The following is a 23,801-nucleotide window of genomic DNA, read 5'->3' on the forward strand; positions in this document are numbered from 1 at the left end:
GCATAACACTATGTACACGGAAAGTTGTGTTGTTGTTTTTACATTATCAGGCCAATAGAGGGAATCACTGGACAAGAAAAGCAAACATCCACAGAGATCAACATCCATAATTTATTTAAATACATCAAAAGTATTTACAAACAAGAATGTATTCATATATTACAAAAAATAACTTAGTCCAGCTTTATAGATAAGTGCTTTAGGATAGTGCTTAATAAATAAAGTACACCACATCATTATAACATTTCTTTGTTGAATTCACCCTCATCACCACTAATAAATAAATCTCCATGATATTCTGTTATTGCATTAATACAAAATTATGATTTGTTTCATATACACAGAGATCAAAATGACACATCATATAAATATTAGTAGTGCTACGATTTCTGTCACAGCATAACAAAAACACAGTTCATGCACTGACTCATATGGGGTGTTTGTTACCAAATATATCATGAAAAACACAAAACATTGATTAAACTATGAAGTGGATAGATACCCTCTTTCTGTCCTCACTATTTTCTTTTTTTCTTGTCAAATTGACAATAGGTGTAAACATGTTCCAACCCAGTAGAGATGTGACTGCCACTTTAAAATAACATTCAGGACAAATGCTATGGCAACTCTCTCGACTTGTAACATTATGGACTTTGACACTTTTCAGAATAAATGCTTATTTTTGATAAAACTACAGAACCATGCTCAAAAACTAGTCAAGAGAGATCTGAGTCTTGGTTCTGTTACTATAGGGCCCCCTTTACACCTGGCAGTGTGGATCACGTACAGTACCTTTACAACTGGCAGTAATATGCATCAACTCAGCCCTAGTGTACAAACACAAATCAGATCTCTATTAGCCACACAACACACATCACTTTCGCACAACATTGACATTGTTTAGTTTTAGTTGGTAAGCTTTAAATGTATTTTCAAGACGATAAACTATGAGCAGAGAGGGGGGATGACATGCAACACAGGTCTCCAACCAGACTCCAATTTGGGATGTTGAAACTACCGTTTTCAACACAGGGTGTCCACAGTATTGTAAGGTCTTTATTACTAAATAATCCTATATTTCTTTCTTTATCTTCTATTAAAAAAAAGTTATTAATTTGGTTTTTGGAAGGTATTTTATTTACATTTTATTCCTAATCTGACAATACTCCACACACCCACACACAACTACACACCCAATAAGATTGCTCCTCTATGTTATGGAACAGGCCTTGAATTATCCAGTCCAGACATGATCCATTCTCACTGCTTTTGAAACTATTTGATCTTGAGAAGTCATTCAGTCAAATCAAAGGCATGAGTCTTGACACTCATGTTGTATGTGTTGGCATGCACAGCAGGAAGATGCAAGTAAGACAGACCATGATGATACATTTGCTAGTCCTCTTTAAATTGTATAATTAGTGTATGGTTGATGAGGTACCTTAGTATGTCCTCATACCAAGTATTAAAACCAGGTACAGTAGTCAGTAGAGATGTGAACTGGAATGCATATATAAAATAGTGGAAGAATTTCCTTTTGTGTACTGTGTTCTTCTTGATTGTGGAATCTAAAATATTATTATATTATAATTATATATAATATTTGTGTGCAAACTGTGCACAAATGCTTTTCTGATGGTATGCCCGTGTGCCCACAATCTTTGAAAGTAAACATTGACTTAATCACAAAGGGATGAGTGTTTTCCTGCATTACCCACGAGCACCAAGCCTCTGACTAGCAGGCAGGTAGCCTTCTAAGCTCCAAGGAAGCTTTGAGAAGGAAGAAAAGTGGTCATGTGACTGGGCACGTCTTCACTTTCATGGACACTTTAATGGGGCTACATACTACTTCCTACACAGGTCGTTTATAACCACGCCCCCGGGCAAGTTAAGTTTACTGAGGTTAAGGTATAGTTTTCTTGAGGTTAAGGTTAGGTTTACAATCAAGACCTTTGTCATATAATCGGTTCAGGAATATAAAAGAACACAGGTTGTTTTCTAACTTCTTACTTTTCGATGTGCACAGAGTGCACAGTATATAATTTTATCTGATGATCTGAACAGCATTCTGCCAAACTTCCGGGTAGTTTGGCTTCCGTGATAATCTCACTGCTGTCTTCAGTGTAGCTCCTTATCACTGTATTCGGTCTAAAATAAAGATCTCATTCCTTCAGTAAAGCTGAAGGAAGCTGCATCTTCCATTTACAGCAGTCATTCAGTACTATTCACTATTTGCTCTAACAAAAGGCTTACTTACAGCAATAGTATTAATGGGGGAATAACCTGTGGAGCATGTGTGCCCCCATGAAAAAGCGACACTTCCAGTGTACAGCCTGGCTGCCAGCTGTGGCCGACGTAAAGATCTACATACTAGGAGTAGGAGGGATTGAGGACTGGGAAAGAAACCTTGGAGGTGCCGTGGTCCCCAGAGGTCTGATGCCTGCCTGCGAGACAGTGCTAAAAGGGCGTCGAGGACTTCAAATATGCCTAGACAGCCTCAATGGCATTGTGGAGCTTATAACATGCATGAAGAAGGTCCGGAGGGACCGAAACGTTGCATTATTAAAAAGAAAAGAATCATGTACCTAGCAAATACACAGTGTGCGGGTGTATTCTATTCCTTTCATTGATGTCCACTGACCTACACACCTGTTCATACATACGCCTGATTTCTAGGTGTGCGAAAGTTTTTTCCTAGTTGTCAGTAGTTTGGAGGTGTAATACATTAATAGAGTGAGGCAGGGACAGAAAAGGAAATCAACGGTTGTAGTTTTCACATTCAAACACATTCAAACTTGCAAGTAATTTATTAACAATTTCAGGACGCAAATAGCTGTTTTGACTATTAACGATGTTCTTTACATAACTCAGACAATTAAGAGGTTGAAAATCGTTGGAATGTCACTTTAATGCCGAGTATAAAGAGGGCCTGTGATTGGACATCTGGGTTGGATACCTCAATGCATTTGTTGCTTAACCACTTACGATGATGTACTTCATCGTACAATGAAAAGTGCGGATCCACAAGCTCACAACGGGACTCCTCCCAACATTTTGTGAGTATGCAGATCAGCTATTTTTGAAATGTTTTGACCATTTTAGAAGGTTGAAAGTGGTTAGACAATTCCTCATTCCCCTGTAATGTGTAAAATGTTTTTCCTAACTCTCTTGGAACTACAAATTGATTATTCGGTTGCAAATCCGGTTTCTATTCACCAAGACAACTGATGACAAGCAGCACATCATTGAGTTCAGCTCTTTTCAGCCTTGTGAACATTTCAAGCTGAACGTATACATGAGAGTATCAATGGTTTGGGGAAACTCAGCCTGGGTCCACGTTAGCGACGGAACCAGATCCAGGTGTTGACGAGCCAGAAGGCCACCGTAGCAGAGTACAGCATCACCTCTCGCTTGGAGCGCTCTTTGTTTTCTTCCTCCAGCAGCTGCAGACGACGGTTCAGCTTCACAATCTGAATGAACCAGTCACCAAGATGGAAATCAGTCATTTCTTAAAAGGATTTTGAAACCAATATATCCCATTGTTCTGATGCGAGTACATCATGATCATTCATGTGGTTCTCAAAGTGGGGTCTGGGGACCCCCAAGGCTCCTTGAAGGGCCACCAGGTGGCATCCAATCAGTTTAACCACTATAAGCCCATTTTATACTTTGGCGATTCAAAAATAGCAGATCTGGCCGGGAGGCACCTAGGCTGGTCGCCGGTTAGTCCTGATCCTGATGACCTTTGCTGCGTGTCAACCCCCCCACCCCATCTCTCTCCCTGTTTCCCGTCAACCTATACTGTATACAGTATCAAAGGCAAAAAAGCCCCAAAAATATCTTACAAAGAAAATAGATCTACAAGCTCAAGTGTTCCGATGCGACATGCAGTGAGATTGCAGACCGGGTATTTTTTGAAAATGTTAGAAAGAATCTAGATTTGAAGATACCGGCCTAATACATCAATAAATCAATCAGTGAGGCGCTGAGCGAGCGCACTGATATAACAGACAGCAGCGCAAAATGTTTACACGTTTATTGAGATGAAAGTTCCTACTCCCCACTAGTCCCCACACAGTGACAGCACTCCATGTTTACGGCACGCATAGACAGACAGAATATTCTGTAGGCTATAATACAATTACACTGCACTGCAGTGTTTATGTGTTTTCGTAAGCAATTGATTAATTTACTCGTCCTCATTTCGATCAGGGCTTCAGTCTCCTCATTCGACCACGTCTATCCACGGTAACGGGACATCTTTGCGCTGCGTAAATATGCCTTCTCCGTCTCCAACTGTGTTCAGCTCCTCACCCACCACATTGTTTGCTTCATTTCCTTTATTTACTGCGGATTGCATTCACACCTGCACCGAATCATAATCAAGTGCGATTGGAAGCGAAGCGAAACCCCCGTTTTTGCTCGGAGTATAATGCGGTTCTTTGATACGCATTACGATTCGAATGAGCCTTCACACCTGCCAAACGAAGTGCACTTTCTGAAAATGCGCAGCAGGATTCGTTTTAATCGCAGCAAAGCTCTCTGGTATGAATGTGACCTGAGATTCACACTGCATGTACACAACCTCATAAAAGACGTTTGGGACTTTATTTCCCTTTATTAAAGAATTCAACTCAAACTACCAGTGACAGGAGTCAAGCAGATGAGTGGGCACGACACATCACATTTTATATTTTTATTAGTTTGAGGGGATTACCTGCCGTCGAAGCGAGGAGGCGTCCACTAAACCTGAATCATCTGTGGTCATGTCCAGGGCCAGCTCCAGGTGAGTCCTGGAGACAAAAACATCTCTCATTACGGACTGTGGAGCGTGGTCTTCGTCATTCCTGGCGAAGACCCAAAGTGGTCGAAACTCGAAATGTTTTATCTTTAAACATTTAATAAAAAGTTTGGAGCTCAAGACCGTTGTGCGAACTTCATCTACTCTCAAGGCTATCGATAATTTAAAAAGCATAACCATATAGAAGCCAGTGACTCAACATCAGACCATGCTTCGGCTGGTGGTTAAAGAAAGACTAAGCTCCGTACTCTGACTGACTGGGTTAGCATAGATTATGAAACATTTGCATTGCAATCTATCACCAGAAAAAATTGCACTTTGAATGGAGTGAGAACTAAACCCCATCATTGTTAAAACATTAACACCAGTTAGCCTGGGCAGGCCTAAGCAAGCAGACCCTCTCATTGCTTTATACTGTCCATGAGCAAAAGTGCCAGAGTGGGTAAGCACTGAGGAGTCACTTAACATTAATCAAAGAATGGGGAAGAACGTGCATGGGTCTTATTATAAAGATAACTGGTTCAAGGAATGGGGTCGATTTTTCATGAATGAACGAACCTGCATGAATGAGGCATCACCAAGTGAATTAATTGTTTTTCGGATATATCTCAAATGGATTCTTACCATAACATATGTGAGTTAAATTAACACAATTTTACAGTGTCAATTGGAGTCAGAGATAAGAAAATGTATCAAATGGGGTTCCGTGGCCCAATAATGCATAATATAAACGGTTGAGCATCACTGACTAACACATTGAGGATTAAAGGAGGGACGTCACCTGCGGGGGCTGTTATCCAGAACCTCGAGGACCTGCTGGTAGGCACGGTGTGTTGTTGACTGTACGTACGATAGAAAACCTCCTGCTGTGAACAGGTGTGCATTGGCATCCTCTGGAGAACAGAGTGGGGGACACACACGGATTGGGGGAGCAGTTGATGATGATGGCGTTACGCTGGGAAAGGGAAGAGAATCATTATTAAAGTCACACTGTGTAACATTCCTTTTAGTAGTCTGTCCCTTGTAGCTCCGTTGTTATTACAGTGTTTAATGTCTGGAAAAATGAATGCTGCAGCATTCTACCGCCCGAGGATATTTTGGAAAGCAACAACAGGTTGTCAGTAAATGTAAATTAATAAGTAAATACATTTCCAGTGAGAGTGTCGGGAGTACACAATGAAAATGATGTTTAACTAATTTACCGCCAACACACCCATCTGGTGTCTAAATTGTGTACTCCAGAACCACCAGCCAGTCATTTTATATTGGAGACACCTTTAGTTTGAAAGCCGTTTCACACGGAAACCGAGAGTGAGGAATTGAATTATCAATATGTTACACGATACATTAATCAACTACGGTGATGAATTCTGCAGAGAAAGCTGTGGAAGGGAATTTTTTGCAAAAATGTCACCAGCAATCGCCAAACGTTGCCCATGCCTATCAAAATAAGTACCTACAGTAAAGTACATTTTGTGAGTGCTGGTGATCTTTTTGCTTATATGAACTCTTCTGAGTCATGCACCTGGTAAGAGACTAATCTTTAAGACTCGAGTCGCGCTTGCATTCTTTTACGTTATAGGGCCCGTTACCTTGCATCAGCTCTGATGATCTGGCCATTGTAACGTCCAGTCATGTTCTCACTAGCACTTCGCTCTCTACGGGATCGCGGATGAGACTGGGCCTGTAAATGACATGTCAAATTGGACACAATGTCAAATTTTCTTGCTGAGTTAAAGCTGCATTCCATACTTTGAACACTCCTGATAGAGAGGTAATAGGATTTAAATGCAGGTTAATACACGTATCAGACTTAATCAATTTAATCGATAATAAATTAAATAAAATGCGATTGATAATTTATTATTAATCACTATTTTGTCATTAGAAACTTTTAAAACGTTAAAAAAAGAGCTAATTGGGAAAATAGCCCATTTCAAGATGATCTGCACAACACCATTGTGCAACAAAATATAAAATAATTGATTGAATAATGACTAAGAAAATTGTGGCAGCCCTATTTGATACATATATAATAAAGTATATGTTTCAAACACAGCCAGCAAGAGATAAATGGAACAGAGAACGCCCAAGGTCGACACTCACTCCCTGGCTAACATGGCTGTGTGATGGGGTGGTCTGCTCAGTCTCCAGGGAGTCTAGAGGCTGCTCCTGGAGGGTCAGGATGCGGGGTGGAGCCTTCATGTTCAGCAAGTCCAGAGGAGGGGCGGACTTGATCAGGTCTAAATCTCTGGGATGAGAATATCGAAGGTCCTCATCATCCCCTGAATGTGGAAGTGAGGGCATCACAGGTTTACAGGTGTAGTGGGTGCAATTATGTTTGTGTGCAATTCTACATGATTCGTAGTTTTCATGAAAGGGGGAGAAAGTTGAAGAGGGCATACTGTAGGAAAGAAACCGGTCAAGTGATACTGTACATCCATCAAAGACATTTACATTTATAAATTAAGGGCATCGGGAGGATGGGTTTTGGAGGGATGGAGAATGGAGAATTTGAGTGTGTGAGGATCAAGTAGGCAGAAAAATGGGTGCATGATTGTGCGAGTGTATGGGCACAAAAAAGTTCACTGTGTTGGATTTATAAAGACATTTCTATGTCCCTGCAAATGAATGTATTCCAGTGTGGCCTCCTCAAAAATCTAACTTTATACTTTGGAAAATGGTTGACAATAATGTCAGGTATACGGTGTGATGTAGTCAATGGACTTAAGGCTCATTCATATAGTCTGGACTTTCGGTGGTGAGGTGACCACTGAAATAACAGAGGTTGTTCTCAAAGTGGGGTCCAGGGGGCACCCCCAGGGGTCCTAAATGAAAATTTGAGAACCACTGGTCTCCTGACATGCCATCTGCTTTGCTGACCTGCTATGCATATCCTCTCAGGCACGTGCATGAACGCGGTGTGGTGTGGGGCCAGATGCTGCTGTAGTGGCAGACCTCCTGGTTCCATTTCTGGGGCCACCTTGAGGGTCTCCGGGATCCTCATGCGCTGGCTGATACCCTCCGTGTACTCCAGCTCATAGTGGATGCGGTTCATCTCCGCCACCTCCGCAGCAGGCGGGGTAGGAAAGGTTGTGGCACTCATCCAGCCTGTGGCAAGACAAGATCGGGAGTGCGGGTCCCCACATCAAAATGGTTAATGGTATGGCTCGCTGTATGCTTTTCTGCTGTACAAACCCAATAAACGTAATAAATAATAATGTAAAAAAGCACTTGCACTGTCATTTGAATCACTCGATCTTTACATCAATCTGCCTGTTAATTGAGAGTAAAAAGGGTCTGCAGACTGCAATACAATCTTAACTTGCCACTTGAAATTTAGTTACAGCAGCATCCCAAAGTTAAAACCACAAATATTTATAACCACAGAAGCACTTTGAATCAATTTAAGGTATTCATTCATTTTTAATTGAATCTAAACTAGCCTTAATTAAATGAACCAAATATAGCTTGATGTGTTGTGGAGATATAGCGGCCATGCAGTTCAAATTGATTTGACGTTTAGCTGAGTTTCAGCTAATTTATTACACGATATCGGTGCACGATGATGCATAAATGGCTTGATATATTATATAACATAGCTATGGTGTATGGTACTGTACGTTAATGTTGCAAACCCATATCCCATGAGCGTTGTGCATGATGACATTGTGGGCTATATCTATGGTAGCTAAAAGGCTATCGTATTATTTATGTTCGCTAACGTTACTTACCGTGACGTTATTATCTTGTTGGATGTCAAAATGTAATTTGATAAAAACACAGCTACACAAGACGCCCTGCTACAGCTGAATGAATGTTATGTGGATGCATCGACCGTACACCGTCCAATTTCGTCCAAAATGCAAACACACTCAAGCACTGTGGCGCAGTCGCACACACCGTCGGCTGTGCGTAGTCTGTGTACGATTTGTCTTACAAGGATTGTTCGCTTGGGTGGAGTTCATTTTCGTCCAGTCGACATAGCTGGCGCCTGGCGTGACTTGGGTTATAAAACAAGCGCACCCTATTTTTCCACCCTCCTTCAGAAAACTGAAGATTGACATATTAGTTACTTAGTAATAGTATCAACAACATTGCCAATCTGACGTTGTATATTAAAACAGTCATCATATTTAAAAGGCAGAAGGATGTGTCTGCATTATAGCCTTAAGGCTACAATAATTATAGCAGCACATCACAGAAAAAATATTCCATATCTATACTTTTGACAGCAATTCCACGTTTGATCCAATAATCTACCAGGAGATGTCACTATTGGGTTAGGTCAGCTCCTGCGGGTTCTATGAGTTTGGCCAGTCAATGGTTTGACACGTTGTAACACATTGTGAGCTTGTAGATTGGCTTTTCAAATGGCTGAATCGGCCTCTGCCTAGAGGGCTGAAATGGTTAATGTATGTTTTGTAATATTAAAATAATCAAAATCTACAAAGTAACTAACAACGTTTTTAAATGTAGTAAATGTAGGCCTAAAATATTTGGATCCAAGATAAGTGGAGTAGAAGTAAAAGTAGGCCTATATTGGAAATACTCAAGTAAAGTAGGCCTACAAAAAGGCCTACCTCAAATTTATAACTCAATATCTGTGTATTGTATGTATTTAAGCAAACAAATTAGCAAATTCTGGTACAGCACCAAAGCAGCAGTAGTTATGGACCAGTGGCACACAAAGAGTGAAAGCAGAGCCATGGTGTTTTTGGTTGCATTTGTCATATACTGTGAGATTAGAGTCCTATATTTATGGTAGTTATATAGGAAAGTCCAGAAGGATGGATGAAACTGATGATATAGGCCTCAATTAAATTAATTAATGATAGATCATTTAAATCAGAGGGGAAATCAGAACAGTGTTGGTTTCGGCCACTGATTTGATTAATTTGGCAAAACTATAAATAAAGCTTTATAAACTATGGTCTTCTACCATCTCTACAATGATACTGTAACTGTAGCTTGTAAAGTTTTGCCTCTGCATAGGGTACGTAAAGTAGGAGTATATGTTAACCTAACCTTCAAGAGTATATCCCCATGCACATGAGCCAAAGTTGCCAAACCAGCTTGAAGCTTCCTTCCAGGAAAAGCATAACAGGCAGTCCACGGCAAGCATGTGCTCTTTAGCCTAATAATTTTGATGAATGGCCCAGTTATATAATGTGTGGCCTTGTTGAATATTTCTACCCAGAGGTGGTTATGACCATACAAAACCACACCCCTTCTTTCCATACTCTTTTCCATCTCTTAATCACTCCATCACTCTCTTTCTAAATTCAATAGGTATACCCATACATTTGTTTAAATCCAATATGGTTTGCAGCTTTACTGGCATGATATGGAAGCAACAAACTAGCCATTGTTCATGTTTTCTCGTTCTACCCCTCCCCCTTTTCCCAACGGGATCTTCCTCTGCAGGCTTTCTCTGTGCTTCTCCATCTCTTTCTGTCTCTCCATGTCTACCTACCTACCTCCTCCTCCCCCCTCGCACATTTCTTTGCTCCCTCCTTGTCACCCCAATCTCATCTTTAGCTGTTTCGAGTAGTAGGCATAGAGAACTATCCTTCCACTAGCTCAATTTACAACGTTGGCATTTATCATAAGGGAATTATGTAATGAAAAATATTACAGAGCTCAGTCAGCACACGTGGATTGTATTAGTTAAAATAGACTGAAGTAATGTCTGTTCGTGGAGCAAGGGAGAATGACAGATCACAGAAGTCGAAAATTACATAGTAGAAGTTAAACCCCAAACCTCATGCCGCCGGGGTTCATTCATCGTCGTCAGTCGTTCAGAGAGCTGGAATTAAAACTCAAGTTGGATTATTTTTAAACATTTCTTGTGTTCATTAACAGGCCTCTTTAATTGTGGGAATATTTTCGATGTGCTTGTGGAGTGCATACGTTGATTTTGTTTTGAACTGGAGTTCATTCATTCTGAAGCGGCTTCTGCGAAAACCTGACTGCTGAACTGTCAGTTGATCAATCAAAACTGATTTCGAAGATTGAGTTCCATTCACTGTTGTCCATTGGATGCCCCTGTAGGATGTGGCGTAAATTTTGGTTGTTGGTTTTATGTTGCGCTTCGGACAGTGGAGTGCGTTCTGTGCTCGGTGCAGTCGGTGGTGTGGAAGTGAAGGGAGCAGCTCAGTTTACCCAGGAGAAAACTGCAATAGAACAGCACAGCCCGGCAACAGAACGTGATGGGTTTAAAAAACACCAAATACCGCCGACGGTGGCTGAAGTCGTGGCAAATGAGGGAAGGGCCGTTGGGAAGGATACGAATATCGAGGCTACAGGGAAAGATACCCAACATGGAGAACTTCAGAATCGAAGGACGGATTCTCAGGTCGGGGTTAATACAGAGGGAATAGCAGTCTCTCAAGCGGGGATGGGAGAGCAGCAGCCAACTACAGATACCCTGGAGGATGAGGTGGACAACCAAGAGAACATTATGACCCAGGTGAGTAGCTTATAAACAAACCATGAATCAAACCACACGTAGGCACGCTCTACCGATGTTAACCCATACAGACGCTGGCTTTGCACAGTTGCACTACATTTCTTACGGCTGTTCTGTCCTCTGACATACAGTACGCTAGCTAGTTGAGCGGCTGTGTGTGCCTTTTACGCACAGAATTTACGCACAAAGAAATGGGCGCGTAATTCTCTGAGGTCATTCTCCATTCTCCACCTATCAGCGTGATGATTGGCAATCTCCAAGCTGCGTACGCCCAGAGCCATACTGTAGAGTGAGGCTCTGCGTACGCCCAGCCATATGCGTAATTGCGTATGCCTAACAATGATATAATCACACTGCTGAGAAAATTAGTTCCTTTGATTATTATTACTTGTAGACATGTGAATCTACTGGAGTTAGGGTGGCCAGACGTCCGGTTTCACGCCGGACAGTCCGGTTTTAGACCCACCTGTCCTCCTCCCACCTCAACCTCTGGCCGGACACATAATTGTCCGGTTTTTTGTGATATACAGTGCTTGTGCCATAACTGTCATTTACGTCGTCTGCCTGGGTATTAAAATCTCTGCAGCGCTGCTCAGCTCCGAAGCGAGTGGAGACGTTCGGAGTGTTGCCATGTCCGCTTAATTATAAGCGACTTTGGGCTTGTTTTATATAATAGGCTACTAAGCCTAGTCAGGCTTCTTTTGGGCTTGTTTTCATAGACATGGTTGCTTGGTTCTCTTCCAAAACCTGGCAACACTGCCAGTGGGATGGTCGGTTTGAGCTCTCACAATCAATTTAGTATAGTTAATGCAGAGATAAATAAACCAAATATGCCGAAATGAAAAACTACATTTAATGAGCAATATGGAGCTCGACATCATAAAGAAAGGGAGGCTAAAGCACTGTGAACATACATATAGGCTACTGGCTTCATTCTATTTCTATGTCCTATACACCGATGACCATAAGACTGTATAAAAAACCCCACAAGAAAGAGATTAAACATAAAACATACCGGTATCTAAACATGAAATGAAATAAATTGATTATAAAATGAATGGCCTTTGTGGTACCCTATAGCCTAATTTAAAAATGTTAATTTAATTAGCAAATATATGTTCTCTGTGGACATAATGCTGGAGAGGATGGTGGTGAAAATCAGGTGCAATAGTAGTAGTAATAATATTAATATCTGGGGGGGGGGGGGTGCGAGCCCCGCAAAAAGTGTCCTCCTTTCTGAGGTCTTGCAGGTGGCCACCCTAACTGGAGTGTGTACACTAGGTCACTCATTTCCTGATAGAGTTAAATGTGTTGTCTCTTCTTCATGGCTACACTACACTGGTCCACTCTGGGGCTGGGAGAGCTTATGGTCAGCCTACTGTAGTAGTAGTAGTAGTAGTAGGCTACTCAAACAAAGTCTAACAGGAAATTATGTGAAATGTAACGCACAGTAGACTGCCCTGCCATGTGTATGAAACTTATGTTACTTATAGGCCTACTAGGGCCTTTACTGTTATCCTATTAGGATGTTATTATGTTAACAACATGACATCAGCTTGTGACTCAGCACTGCTGGTCTCGAACAGGAACAAGCTGCAGGTTGAAAAGGCCCTCAGCTCTGAGCTCGGTAGAATCTGCACTCGCTGATAACAAACAAACAAATCTTTACACCTGGGAAAAACTGAATCCATTCTCTTTGGTTCAAATAGTAATCTCAGCTGCTGATGACTTCTTGATTAGAGTGGGTGACAATACCTACCTAGGTTCCATCCTGGAGGCAAATCTTTCCGGTGATAAAATGGCCACCAACGTAATCAAAAAAGTCAACCAAAGAACAAGATTCCTATACAGGATCTCCTCACTGGTCAACAAAAACACCTTGAAGACCCTAACGGGAGCCCTACTACAAGGTTTCTATGACTATGCATCCACCTCTTGGTACCACAGCACCTCAAAGGCACTTAAAACAAGGCTCCAGACCCAAAACAAACTGGTCAGGTTACTACTTGGCCTCACTCCTCGAACCCACCTCACCCCTGCCCATTTTGACAGACTGGAATGGCTTAGAGTTGACGACAGAGTACAGCATCTTGCAACGGGTCCACAAGATTCGATATAGCACCAAGATACCCATGTACCTGTTTAAATACTTCCTTAATGTCAACGAAGTCCACACCCACAACACCAGAGGGAGCTCAACAAACCATGTGCAACCCAGATTAGGCACAAACAAGGGACTAATTTATTTTCAATCCTATGCCACCAAAATGTGGAACGCATTACCAACAGTCATTAAGACAGTTGACAATCCCTTGACTCCTTCAAAACTGCTCTTAAAGGGCACCTACGGACGGCTGCAATTTGAAACTGGCCCCCGTAAAACCTGAATCCCCCACCCACCCCTTTTTCCCCCTCACTGTATATGTTTGTTTTTTTCCCTTTTACCTCCTCTATGATGATTTCCTGATTTTAGCTATATAGAAGAGTATATTTGTACGTCTCTAATTGTTATGATGAATTAAACATTGTGGGCCCTATTGTAAACAACTGTAATACTTTATGGTGTCGTCCACAGTTACAGTTTTGTATTGAGTTGTGGTTGAAATGTACTGTAATTCTCTGGAAATGTAACCTCTAAAATGTATTTTATTTCTTCTTCAGAATTGTATTCATGAATGGATTGGAATCTGAATCATTAGCTCGATCATTACTGTTACTTTTGAATTACTTTCACTTCAAAGTTGACACAAAGTCAAATATTTATTTTATTTGACAAGACAAGAGTCACATTTGTACTCAACAGAATTAGCTTTGGAGTGGTAAATTGAGACCAGAAGTAGATTACTTATGTTTGAGCATGTCATAAGATGAGGCAGAAAGATGCTGTGAATAAATGCCCTCTTGTCTTCCCCCAGTTGCTAGGTGACTATGACAAGGTTAAGACCATTTCTTCAGGGTCTGACTGTGTGTGTCGCTGTATCGTCCGACCGATCAAACGCGCTGCCTGCGACCGCATCCATGACGATGACCCTACCACGCCTCCCAGGGATTTCTACACTGTGGAGACGGTCACCAAGGGAACAGACTGCAAAAAGTGTGTGTGTTTGGCCCCACCGTCAGCTGTGAACCCCTGTGAAGGAGACTACAGGTTTAAAAAACTACAGGAAGCTGGCAAAGATGATATTAAGGTAGGAACTAGGAACACAGATACTGTAGGCTACATACAAACTCTCTCTCACACACGCATGCATTCATACTTTAGTGTAGCCTAAAATAAGATAAGTCCTTTATTGGTCCCGCTGGGGCAATTTGGGGTGCACACACAGATGGCACCAAAGACAATACAGCAGTGAAAAACAGATTACAGGGCAAAGAAAAAGGTACAGCAGCCTACTTACTTACTACTTACAGGTACATACATACATGCCCAAAGGCTGCAAAAATAGCCAATTAATCCAGTGAGAGACAAACTGAACACTGAGTCAGCCAGACAGTCAACCAGCTGATGTCCAGTTAATCACAGACTGTTGCCGGGAAACTCAGCCGCTCTGGCCTGGCAAACAACAGGTCACATTGAACTGGTTTAGAGATAGGCTTGCTAGGTAACAGCTGTCCTATGTAACAACTTGCACATGCAATATGATTAATGTGAGGCATGTCGGCAGATGACCAGATAGGGGGTGAAAACTTGCATGTCTTCCACATTCTCTAACTCAGTTTATGTGCTGTCATATCCAAGTAAAACAGGGTGTGTGTGTGTGTGTGTGTGTGTGTGTGTGTGTGTGTGTGTGTGTGTGTGTGTGTTTATAGCTCGCTGCCATACTTGACTTGCTGGAAGGCTCTCTGTATGGAATGGACTTGCTGAAGCTTCACTCTGTCACCACCAAACTACTGACCAGAGTAGACAACATGGAGAAGGTACATGCGCACACATGCAGGCAGGCACGCATGCACGCGCACACACACACACACACACACACACACACTGGTCGTCTATTTTAATGATTTTAAAGATGAAATGTAATGTTTTTGGGGTATTTAAGTTGGGGCGGATTTTGAACGAACCTAGCTTTCTGTCATACCTCCATGTTTCCAACCTTCAAACACCGGCTGTCCGGTGTCCGCACGTCTTTTATCCGTCTTCTATAGGCACATAATCTCGTGGAGTACCATCACCCGCCTACATGTCACGTCAGTTCACAAAGTAAAAATCACACCCGTGTGAACTGTGAAGTGAGGGGCGCTCTTATAATCGTACATCATCATGACGTGTTGACTTGACTTTAATGCCTGTGTCATTCTGCTCTCTCCAGGCTTTCTCTGGCAACTTCACAGAGAGAATGAGGGAGAAAGAACGAGTGAAGGAGAAAACGAAGGAGAAGGAAAAAGAGAAGGAGAAGCGAATACAGCAGAAGAAGAAGAAGAAACTGAGCGATTCGGATCGTTCCGGACAGAAAGAAAGCGCTGCTGTCTATACCAACACACAGGTACATATACTGTATGTCCCTGTATCTTATGTCTATACCAACACACAGGTACATATACTGTATGTCCCTGTATCTTAACATCTGTTCATCTGTTTACTACCCATCTGTCTGTTTGTTAAACTGTTTACCTGCTTCTCTTATCTCATTTGACCCCCAAGTTTGGTGCCCTGTGCTGCAGCACCTAAAGCCCTTCCATTAAGCTGGCATTGAACCTAAACTAACCTAACCTCTCACCTCACCTCACCTCATCTCGTCCTGTTGCAGAAGAATTATGAGGAGCGCTTTGTGGGAGGCCAGCCGAAGAAGAGCCAATCACAGGACGGCCTGGAGCCTCAGCAGCCAATGAGAAACAAAACGGGAACTCAGCAGCCTAGCAAAAACAAGACAGAATCACAGCAGCCAATCAGAGACAAGAATAGCATGGTGATCAGGGGCGTGACTTTCTATAAGGCAGAGGGAGAGAGCCAACAAGGGGAGGAGGAGAAGAGAGGAAGAGCAGAGAACAGTAAGTTGATACTCTCTCAATCAGAGCAACAAACAGAGAGAAACACAAATATAAAAGTTAAGGTAGACTTACTGTAATATATTGTAGATGTGAGTACTTTAAAGCTACAATCTGTAACTTTTATGCAATTGTCTACCTCTCCTAATGGAGAGAGGTCATTTCAACAATGTCCGTATTACAATAAAGATGGCTGTGCATAGGGCCCTATCTTGCATGCCACCACCTTACCCCTTATACCTAAGGGGTAAGATATTTGTTGGGGCTTTTTGCCTTTATTGATAGACCCACGGCACACTGTCAGGATTACCAGCCTATGTGCCTGGACCGTTCGGCCGGCCCAGGCCATACCTAAACCTTTTTTAAGTGTTTTTTACAATTTCTTCTACTCCAATTGCTTACAGAAGGCTTTGCAGCCTGCATACTGACCGATACATTTAGGTGCCCATCAGGTTTTCCAAACAGGCTTGTATAATTTGAATTCTTGAGTGGTGCAACCAGTCCTTTAGACAGCTATGTGTCCCTGGGTCTGTCCATGGGTCCCTGGGTCTGTCTGTCCTAGCACGAAAATAGCGTTATAGCGGTTGTTCACCACCAAGTGTCACTGTTGCACAGCCTAACACACAGACACACACATGCCAGGGAGGAGGGCTTGTACAGTACAGTACAGTACAGTACAGTACAGTACAGTATGTACAGCACAAGTACAGTACAGCACCACTCACTTCAGACGAGTCTGATTTTTATTTCAATTTAGATGTTCTTATCCACGGCAACATTTAAAGTGCAAGATCATAGTAAATGGCATGAACCCCATAGTCAACAAACAACAGGTTAAATACATGTTTAGGTAATTAGAGTGTAAAGAAAACAATGTACAAAGTAACTACGTAGGGATCAACAACAAACCTAGTCCAATCTGTCTAAAAACAACATGCCATCTAATTATCATTCTTAGCATTTGTGGTCAAGCAAACAATATCTAATCTATCTAATCTATCTATTATGTGAACAAGTAACATACATCTGAATATTACAGTATAACTACTGTAAAATAAAATAATGGTTAACATTATGAAAACGGCTTGAAGGAATGGTTTAACATTGGAAACCTTCCCTCTCCCTCCTCCATCTCCTATCCAGCCAGTAAAAAGACCATAAGTAGAGATGCTTCAGTGGACTTGCTGGTCTCGGACCAGCTGCCTCCATCTACCCAGAAACCCAGGCCATCCACTATCATTACCCGAAAGCCATCCACCCACGGCTCTGCAGGGAGACCAGATCTGCCCCCAACTCCAACCCGATCTACAACCTTAACTACCACCATCAAACCAACTACCAAATTGACTACTACACCAAAAACGACAAAGACTCCTACGACCACGACCAAACCTGCCACTACGACAAAAAAAGCCACTACCACTAAACCTAGTACCACAAAAGCAGTGACAACAACTACTACGACGACAACTACTACTACTAAACAAAGTACTACGACAACTACTACACAGCCCCCAAACAGTTCAGCTACCCCTCCTCCTGTCACACAAGCCAATGCTCCGCCCTTTGCAGCTGGTGTTGCCCCACCCCTTGATGCGTTGTCCACTGCAACGGAATCCCTCGGGGGAACTAAAAGCCGACTTAGCTGGACAGAGAGCCCTGCAGACAAACCAGCAACTACCAAAAAACCTGGTATATAGACACATGTACACAAACATTGTATTATATACAGTATACATAAGCATACACATTGTATTATACAGTCATATATCAAAGTGGAAGATATATACCGGTAAATGCATTTAGAAAGATAGAAAGACAGGCTAACCCACACACAAACATGCACGCTTGCTTACTTGCGCACGTGCACACACACACACACACACACACACACACACACACACTCAACATGGTTGTTGTGTTAAATGCAACTGGTGGAAGTCGTTTCCTGTGGACCCAACAAGTGTTTGTGTGTTTGTGTGTGTGCGCGCGCATACGTGTGCGTGTAGGAGTGTGTAAGGACACTGTAGCCAGCATCTCAGAACCAGTCCAACACAACTCGTTTGGCAGTAGTGATGGAGCCTGGATGAAAGATGCTCGTGGACATGGCAGCGTGATCTACACTACTAATGGTCACTATGGTAATAACCTCCAGGAATTCAGAGATATGGAAACCTTCAAATCAGGTACAGGAATGTGTGTGCGCATGCATGTGTATTTTATGGATATAGTAGTAGTAAGAATAGAAGATTGGTTAGATAATATAGGTTTGTGGTCATTGTGGAAATTTTAAATTTACTGTTCAGTACCCTTTTTAGGACTTAACTCTTTAACTGTTCAGTACCCTATACCACTACAGACAAAATGTCTCATCACTGAATGCTCACTGAGGAACAGTAATAATTGAGCAGGGTATTGTAAACGTGTCATAGGTCTATATCCCGAGAACCAATATCACAATGAAAATAAAAACGTTGCTACTTTCCCAATCAGAACACAAAGCCATTCCAAAACATCCGTCATGGCTACCAATCAGGGGTCATCAATTTGTCCGTGGCAAAGACTTGGTCTTGTCCGTGGCAAATGTTTGATTTAGTTTTTAACACACAATTATTATTAATGTTCTTATTTTGATCATAAGACATGTCAAGTCTCCAGGTTTTCTTTTTTCGGAATATGTATTACACTGATTTACTACGACACTGTGGCACATTAGGATTCCAACCAGTACTCTACTAACTCTAGTGGCTCTCAAATGTTTTATTTCCAAGAACCCCCTTAACTCTGAGAGTGTACAAATGGAACCAAATGGACCCGAATTAGCTTGGAGACTTATTTCTGCTGAAAGCTCGATACTGATTGGTCTTTTATTTCCTGACAGCAGGCTGCTGTTTTCAATAACTATGGAAGTGGAAACTTTATTTAAAACCTTATTCTTATGAATATTATATAAACATCACAATATTGATTTCACTCACAATAAGCACGGTTTTATTTTTGCTATGGAGCACAAGTCACATAATGCATGTGCTAATCAGCCTGTAGAGTTCTAAGGGTATTGCGTTTTTGTACGTTTCTTTTTCTCAGGCCAGGCCAGTAACTCCTACAAGCTGCCCTACAGTTTCACTGGCACCGGCCACGTTGTGTTCAATGGAGCCTTTTACTACAACCGTGCCTTCAGCAGGGATGTTATCAGATATGACCTGAGACACAGATATGTAGCTGCCTGGACCACACTGGACGATGCTATACTAGAGGAACATGTTCACAGGACACAGACAGAGGTAGAGAGAGAGAGTGTGTGTGTGTGTGTGTGTGTGTGTGTGTGTGTGTGTGTGTGTGTGTGTGTGTGTGTGTGTGTGCGTGTGCACGTGCACGTGCGTGTGTGTGCATGTGAGGGAGAGTACAATATTTAGCATGTGATGCAGTCACAAGGCTAACATTAAACAATTAACAGTCCATAGTCCAACATGGGTCCGTGTGTGTGTGTGTGTGTGTGTGTCTGTGTGTGTACAATTTGTGGTAAAAGCTTTGCTCCCCCCCCCCCCCCCCCCCCCTTTCTTCCCTTTCTTTTTTTTCTTGGAAAAAGGACATGATGGGAACTAACATGCACAGAAACAAATTTCACCCACTTTTTTACTTAAAAAACAGTGATGTGACAATAAAGCTGATTCTGTACCTCAGGTGGAGTTTGCTGTTGACGAGTCAGGCCTGTGGCTGTTGTACCCGGCTCTGGACACAGAGGGCTTCCACCAGGAGGTATTGCTCCTCACCCATCTCCGCCCCAGGGACCTTCAACCCATCCGGAGCTTCCGCACGGGACTGCGGCGTGGCCGTTATGGCGACTCGTTCCTGGTGTGTGGCGTGCTGTACGCTGTGGACAACACAGAACGCATTTACGCCAATGTGACTTACGCATTCGACACACACACGCTCACGCACACCGTGCCCAGTCTTGCCTTCACAAACATGCATGCACACACCTCTCAGCTCAGTTACTCTCCATTGGACAAGAAATTGTACGCATGGGACAATGGACACCAGATGACCTATGGTGTCATCTTCGCATATTAGCACAACAGACACACCCCTTGGGTGGAAAGACAGGATGGATGGATGGATGAACAAACGGATGAACGTATGGTCAGAGGCACAAAGAGATGTATGTATGCTAGGATGGTAAGGTGGCACGAAACAGAGGGCTGCCATAAAGTGGAGAGGAGAGAGACAGATGGAAGAATGAAGAGATATTTTAGGACTTTGTGTCACAGTGACTGTTGATCAGTCCAATCATGCAAAATGGGTTTGAATCCTGTCCTAACGTCAAGACACCGGAAATCAATGTCCGTAAAACCATAAATGTCAATAATTTCTTTAAAGTCAAATTTCATCCAACATGGGCTGTATTTGTTAAAATTATGGTTTGACAAAAAATATGAATGTATTTGTGGTTTTAACGAACATCTGTGGCATGATACCATGTTGCACTTCTTGTATAAACCTCAGATGACGCTCTGCCACACACAGAATACCTAATGAGCCACTTTTATTACAAGTAGGCTTTTTATCTTTTGTTTTGTTTTGTCAATGTTTTTTTCCCCCAGTTCATGAGCACTACTATTCTCAATTAACCAGACGACCAAAGATTTCCATCTTTGGTCGAAAAGTTCATTTTTGTCGGGGAAGCTTTCATTTTTGTGGGGAAATCTAAAACAGCGATGAGAACAAACCTGACAAACCTATATCGGCCATTGCTTTGAAAACAAATCATGGCACTGTCCAAAAATGAAGGACTGCGCTCAAGGTTTTCTATTGGCCAGAGTGTAGAGTAGGAGAGTAGTGACACGCTTTGATCTCGCCTCAAAGCAGGGGCCTATGGGCTCTATAGTTCCAAACATTGCTCCTATGGCTGGAACTATCCCATTGAGATAAAATGAGCACTTCCGCATTCCATTGTTACAGTGGGAGTCAACGCTAGTGTCTCCACTCTCTTACTATAATTATTACTCTGGGCAAGACTAAAGCACTCATGGTTGTGTTTAGTTAAATCATGGCACAATCTTCTTGGCCACAATCACTTTCCATATATCTCTTTCCTTTTCTTTGAAGTACTGCAATGAACCTTCTGAGAAGACTGGAAGTGAAGCCGTATGGTTCCAACTTGTTACATTTGATTATCAAACAGCTGTCCACCAGTTCTCAGTTTCCATGATAATATTCTGCCATGACTTCATAGTTAAGATCACCCTAGCAACACAATGTTTTAAGAAGACATACACAAATTATCTAATTTGCTTCTCGTTCTGGTGCAGATTTTAAGTGCTTCCCTGCTATATCTCTGCTCCCACAGCCAAGAGTATGAGCAAGAATCTATAGATTTATGTAACAGTTCCATACTTCAGGATATCCCTGTGATGACTGAGAGAGGGCATGCAACTGCATTAACAGTTTCCTCAATTTGTATGTAACATTTTTTTTTTAAATGGTCTTAAATGGTTTTAAGGTCTGTACTAATTCACACATGTAGCCTCTAGGCAAACAAACCAAGGATTGGATGCAGCCACGTACTGTAGATGCTTGTATTTTCCATATTTTCATACATATAGTATTACGCTAGTATGTATCTGCCATTCACCCCTGAAACATCATGTTTCGGCAAGTTTCACAGCACCGATTTAGTGATACTAAACACTAGAGAGTCTTTTGGCTTTTTATAAAGTATTGTTCTGTATCTTTACTCGACCATGTGTTGACCGATGCATTAGGTTGATGAAACAAATGTTTATCTACAGTATATGACCAGGCAAGGCAACCAAAATCTGCAATCACCTCTATGTCCTGACAGAATGTTTAGCAGGCTAATTTTGCCAAGTAACAAATGCATTTCTAGTCAGTAAACAGTCTTTGGCTAGAATTATGGCTACTATTGCTTTGCAAGTTGCAACATGACGTACCTGGAGGTAAACACTGAACGTGTCAAATATTTTCATGCGTGGCAACTTTTAAAGAGTAAAAACTGCCTCTTTATTCCTGTGTGTGGTAGAGTAGCAGTCTGTTATCCTTTATAAACAGAGACTGTACTGTATGTTTCTATACTGTGTATATGTCTGCTTAGCTCATTGCATGTTCATATGTACATAAATACTTCGTACTGTAGAACTGTACCATGAGTGCATGAATCTTTCGTATCATCGTTTGGATCCAGTTTGAGTTTAAACCCTCTAATTGCTATTGAGCTTCACAGGGAAATGGAACCCAGAAGTCAAATTTACTTCCTTTACATTGTTTTGTAAGGATCATGCAACAAAGTATAATGTATATTATTCACCATAATTATGACAGCTTTATTCTCACACCTCATTGATATACTATACACAGCGCTGGTTCACTGTTTACCTGCCATGCTGTCTACCCATTGTGTCTCATTGGGAAATAGAACCCTTTGAGTCCTTGTAGTGTTAACATCTTTTTCAACCTACAGTATTGAGCAACACGGGAACACCTGGCCTATAAAAACAGCCATCGAAAAAGCTCCAATCAAATAATTTCCGTAACACTGCACTGCAAAACCCTGAGTGTTAATTTAACTCAAAGAGTGTAAGCTACACTTTCTTATTCTCTCTTTATTCTGCAAGGTACATCTTTTTTTGTTAAAAAGATAATTTCAATAGCTATAGGGTGTTTGTTTAGTAACAGAGGGGTCTGTCCATCTCTCCAACTCTTTGGAAAATAGAGAATAATCTTTTAGGTCCAAACAGGAGAGAAGACTAATAAATCAGCTTCAGTTTTACCAAATGTACCTGTTTATCCTGTATGAGTCATATCTCCTGATTGGATAAAGTTTGTATCCCAAAATGAAAATCTATTTTCTGTTTACTAAAGAGCTGGAGAGACGGGATAACCTCGGAATATTTTTTATCACGAATAATAATCTCTTGCACAACAGTTAAATTAACAGGAGGTCTTTGCAGTGTGCCTGCTTGTACGTGGTTAAAAGAGAATCAGCAAGACAAGGTTGTTTCAACTGCTCTGCTAGGAGTTCAAATGTATTTCTTTTGTATTAACTGTAATTTATAATAAAGTTTTTCATAAAACAGCCAGATGATTGGTAAATACCGTACACACAAACACACATTTTGTCAAACAAGATCTAAATCTTCCCCGTATCTATCAATCCCTAATTTCTTGCTGTTGCTTAGCTATATCTTTCTTGTGCCCCCATTTCTCCTTTGCTCCTCTCTCTGTCAATATAGTTCTCTTACTGCCAATTCTATTTCATTACTCTGTCTGTCTTGTCTATTTGTGTGAGTCTCTCTCTCTGTCTGTAGAAGGCCTGCTGTGTCTGTAGGGCTGTTGGGTTGATTTAGTTTTCCTGGAAGCAAAGAGGCCAATGGAAGAATCCCAGAGCATCAACTATGTAGGGTGGAAAATGATCCCCTGCCAGCAGCCAGATGCTGGTAAAACCCCTCCTTGGGGCTGCTTAACTGAGCAGGCACCCCAAAACAGGTCTAAATATGTACTACATGACAAATAGCTAAA

The 23,801-nt window shown here is 41.8% G+C and overlaps 2 protein-coding genes across 4 annotated transcripts; one reads left to right on the top strand and one right to left on the bottom strand.

Moving 5' to 3' along the window:
* Positions 1-82: 82 nt before the first annotated feature.
* On the bottom strand, positions 83-20,061 carry LOC308325851 (mitochondrial fission factor homolog A-like). 3 transcript variants are annotated; one of them, XM_080778571.1, is made up of 7 exons: positions 19,942-20,061; positions 7,685-7,912; positions 6,908-7,086; positions 6,394-6,485; positions 5,583-5,756; positions 4,718-4,793; positions 83-3,470 (listed from the first exon to the last, which is right to left on the bottom strand). In XM_080778571.1, the coding sequence occupies exons 2-7, from the start codon at positions 7,905-7,907 to the stop codon at positions 3,339-3,341; spliced, it is 876 nt and encodes a 291-aa protein (XP_080634697.1). In that variant the 5' UTR covers positions 7,908-7,912; positions 19,942-20,061; the 3' UTR covers positions 83-3,338. The 3 variants fall into 3 exon arrangements, with proteins under 3 accessions (XP_080634697.1, XP_080634698.1, XP_080634696.1); XM_080778572.1 differs by lacking the exon at positions 19,942-20,061 and adding an exon at positions 16,005-16,126; XM_080778570.1 differs by lacking the exon at positions 19,942-20,061 and adding an exon at positions 8,536-8,685.
* On the top strand, positions 10,299-23,352 carry olfml2bb (olfactomedin-like 2Bb). Its single transcript, XM_080778569.1, has 9 exons — positions 10,299-11,273; positions 14,189-14,461; positions 15,084-15,191; positions 15,587-15,760; positions 16,025-16,265; positions 17,406-17,954; positions 18,272-18,448; positions 19,350-19,546; positions 19,947-23,352. The coding sequence occupies exons 1-9, from the start codon at positions 10,857-10,859 to the stop codon at positions 20,334-20,336; spliced, it is 2,526 nt and encodes an 841-aa protein (XP_080634695.1). The 5' UTR covers positions 10,299-10,856; the 3' UTR covers positions 20,337-23,352.
* Positions 23,353-23,801: the final 449 nt, after the last annotated feature.

The sequence above is a fragment of the Protomyctophum bolini genome (assembly GCF_963924005.1).
Source record: "Protomyctophum bolini genome assembly, chromosome: 12".
Lineage (NCBI taxonomy): Eukaryota > Metazoa > Chordata > Actinopteri > Myctophiformes > Myctophidae > Protomyctophum > Protomyctophum bolini.